The 3041-nt window shown below is 50.3% G+C and overlaps 1 protein-coding gene across 1 annotated transcript in view; it reads left to right on the top strand.

Annotated features, from left to right (window-relative positions):
- Nucleotides 1-678: 678 nt before the first annotated feature.
- CCDC22 (CCC complex scaffolding subunit CCDC22) overlaps nucleotides 679-3041 on the top strand; it is a 14499-nt gene continuing 12136 nt past the window's right edge. Inside the window, 2 exon segments of the mRNA XM_017861178.1 lie at nucleotides 679-1001; nucleotides 2367-2544. Coding sequence (XP_017716667.1) covers nucleotides 952-1001; nucleotides 2367-2544 — 228 coding nt within the window. The 5' untranslated portion in view covers nucleotides 679-951.

Here is a 3041-nt window from a genome sequence, read left to right as displayed (position 1 = left end):
GCTTTATTTATTTATTTATTTATTTATTTAGAGACAGAGTCTCGCTCTGTTACCCAGGCTGGAGTGTAATGGCACAATCTCAGCTCACTGCCACCTTTGCCTCCCCAGTTCAAGTGATTCTTCTGCCTCAGCCTGCCGAGTAGCTGGGACTACAGGCATGTGTCACCATGCCTGGCTAATTTTCTCGTTTTAGTGGGGCGGGGGGGGGGGTTCACCATGTTGGCCAGGCTGGTCTCGAACTCCTGACCTCAGGTGATCCACCCAACTCAGCCTCCCAAAGTGCTGGGATTACAGGCGTGAGCCACTGCACCTAGCCGGTTACATAGATATTTGCTGTGTAATTATTCTTTGGAGTGTACAAATGTGTATCATATTAAAGCATTTATTGAATGGATGAATACTAGTAACTATAACTTACATAGTGCTTTCTTATCTTATGTGTCTGGCACATAGTACAACATGCTTTATATAAATTAATTCTGTTTTAATCCTAAAAAGGAGGTACTGTCAATAGTCCCATTTTACAGATGAGGAGACTAAGACACAGGGAAGTAGTCGCTTTGTGTTAAAATTCTGCCCTTAATGTGTACACTTTCATAGCCTAGAAGATGAATGCCGCCTTAAACGAATGAGTCAAGAAGCCTCTTTCTGTCCGGCCCCTCCACTCCCCACCACACAGGTTGTTCCTTTTTCCCCTGGAAGAGCCCACTGGACTGCAGGTGGAAGAACTACAACTCCCAGCAGCTATTGCAAGCTCAACCTCCGTGCACACATACCCCAGGCCTCACATCCGGCATGCGCCGTGCTCGCTCACAGAACTACACTTCCCAACTCTCTCCACACGGCCCGTGACACTCTGGACCGCGAGCACGGGGCAAGGTTTCTACAGCTGCTCCCTACTTTCTCGGACCCGGCGCTGGACCCATCCCCCGACTCCGACACGGCTCCACCATGGAGGAGGCGGACCGAATCCTCATCCATTCCCTGCGCCAGGCCGGCACGTAAGGACAGCGCCCCCGCCCACCCCCGAAGCCCACATCCGGGACTCTAAAGCCCAGGACCCCGTTTCCCGGGAACCTTAAAACCCGGGACCCTGACATTCAGGGCTCCAACTCAAGGATCCTAAGACCCTCACCCCCTTAACACACACACACACACCCTGCCCTCCCTGACACCGACATCAGGGGCCTCCCAAATCCTTTGACCATGATATTTAGTACACCCAAAGTTCTGGGACCCAGACACCTTGAGACGTTACAACCTTGAAACCTCAAGACCCGGGACCCTGTAATCTGGGGATCTTAACATCAACACCCTGAGACCCTGTTATGTGAAGACCCTAAGACCCCTGTGCCCTAAGAACCAGGGAGCATAAAACCCCAGGACCCTGGCACTCGGGGACTCCAAAAAATCCCTGGACCGGATACTTAGGATCCTTCAAACTCCAGTTCCCCAAACACCTGGGGCTTAAAAAACACCCAGGATTCTTTTTTTTTCTTTTCCGAGATGGAGTCTCGCTCTGTCTCCTAGGCTGGAGTGCAGTGGTGTGATCTCAGCTCACAGCAGCCTCCGCCTCCTGGGTTCAAGTGATTCTCCTGCCTCAGCCTCCCAAGTAGCTGGTATTACAGGCGTGTGCCACCATATCCGGCTAATTTTTGTATTTTTAGCAGAGACAGGGTTTCACCATGTTGGTCAGGCTGGTCTCCAACTCCTGACCTCAAGTGATCTGCCTGCCTCCACCTCCCAAAATGCTGGAATTACAGGTGTGAGCCACCGCGCCCAGCCAAAAAACCCCAGGATTCTAAAATCTGACATCAGCATTTGGTCACCCTGATGCACGAAGACTCCTCCGTTCAGGGACCCTAAAAACCCAGGATGCCAACATCTAGGGAGTCTGATTTTTGTATTGCTTGAAACTAGGTGGTCTTGATATTCAGGGATCTTTATACCCAGGGATCCTGACATTTGGAACTTCTGAAAACAGCAGCCTCCTAAAATCTAGTCTTCTCAAAACTCTAGCAGCTCAATACGTATGCAAAGAACATGCTGTCTGGGAACCGAGAAACCCAGAGATTGTGCCACCTGGACCCTTTAACCTTCCCAGACCCCCAAATTTTGATATTTTTCTAAACTTAGTTCTCTTCCATCCATCGTTCTCCTACTCCAAGATCTTAGGACCTGAGAATTTCCCTAGTTCCTGGTTTTCCAAATGGAAGTCACAGTCACCAACATCCAGGATCTGTCTGAACTGTAGGCATCCTCCCTGCCTCTACCCTGGTAGTAGTGTTTCCAAAAGGCTGCAGGGCTCAGCCTGATCCCTCTTGCCTAACTATTCCCCTGATCAAGCCGGTCCCCTTCTTCTTCAGGGCAGTTCCTCCAGATGTGCAGACCTTGCGCGCCTTCACCACTGAGCTGGTTGTAGAGGCTGTGGTCCGCTGCCTGCGTGTGATCAACCCTGCTGTGGGCTCTGGCCTCAGCCCCCTGCTGCCTCTTGCCATGTCTGCCCGGTTCCGCCTGGCCATGAGCCTGGCTCAGGCCTGCATGGTGAGTGGCCCTCCTCCCAATGCACACATCCTCTTCCTTCCTCTTTTACAAAGTAACCAAGCTCCTTTGCAACACTTGCCTTTCCTCTGCAACACTTGCCTTTCCTCTGTCACTTTTCCAGCGGGCTTAGCTTTCATTAGTGGTTAAGGCTGCTGACTGTAGGGTCAAACTGCCTGAGTAGTTTAGATCCTAGTCCCACCACTTTGTAACTGTGTGACCCTAACCCTCTGGGCCCCACTTTTCCTGTTTGTGAAATGGAGATGGTAAATGTAGGGCTGTCATGAGGAGCAAATGAGTTTATCCAGTTTGCACCTGGGCTGCTCCTGGCTTCTATGTTTTAAATTTAGCTGCAAAACACCACCCCCACCCCATAGTATTCGTTTCCTAGTTCCAGAAAACACCCTGTCTGGGGGTCATATACTCCTAAACTAATCACTCTCTCCTTTGGCCCAGTCTGGATGACATGGTCATTCCTTTTTTTTTTTTTTTTTTTTTTT

Source organism: Rhinopithecus bieti, unplaced genomic scaffold (genome assembly GCF_001698545.2).
Source record: "Rhinopithecus bieti isolate Rb0 unplaced genomic scaffold, ASM169854v2 scaffold_59762, whole genome shotgun sequence".
NCBI classification, from domain to species: Eukaryota; Metazoa; Chordata; class Mammalia; order Primates; family Cercopithecidae; genus Rhinopithecus; species Rhinopithecus bieti.
The sequence above is the reverse complement of the archived record's forward strand: the minus strand, read 5'-3'. Positions and strand labels throughout refer to the sequence as shown.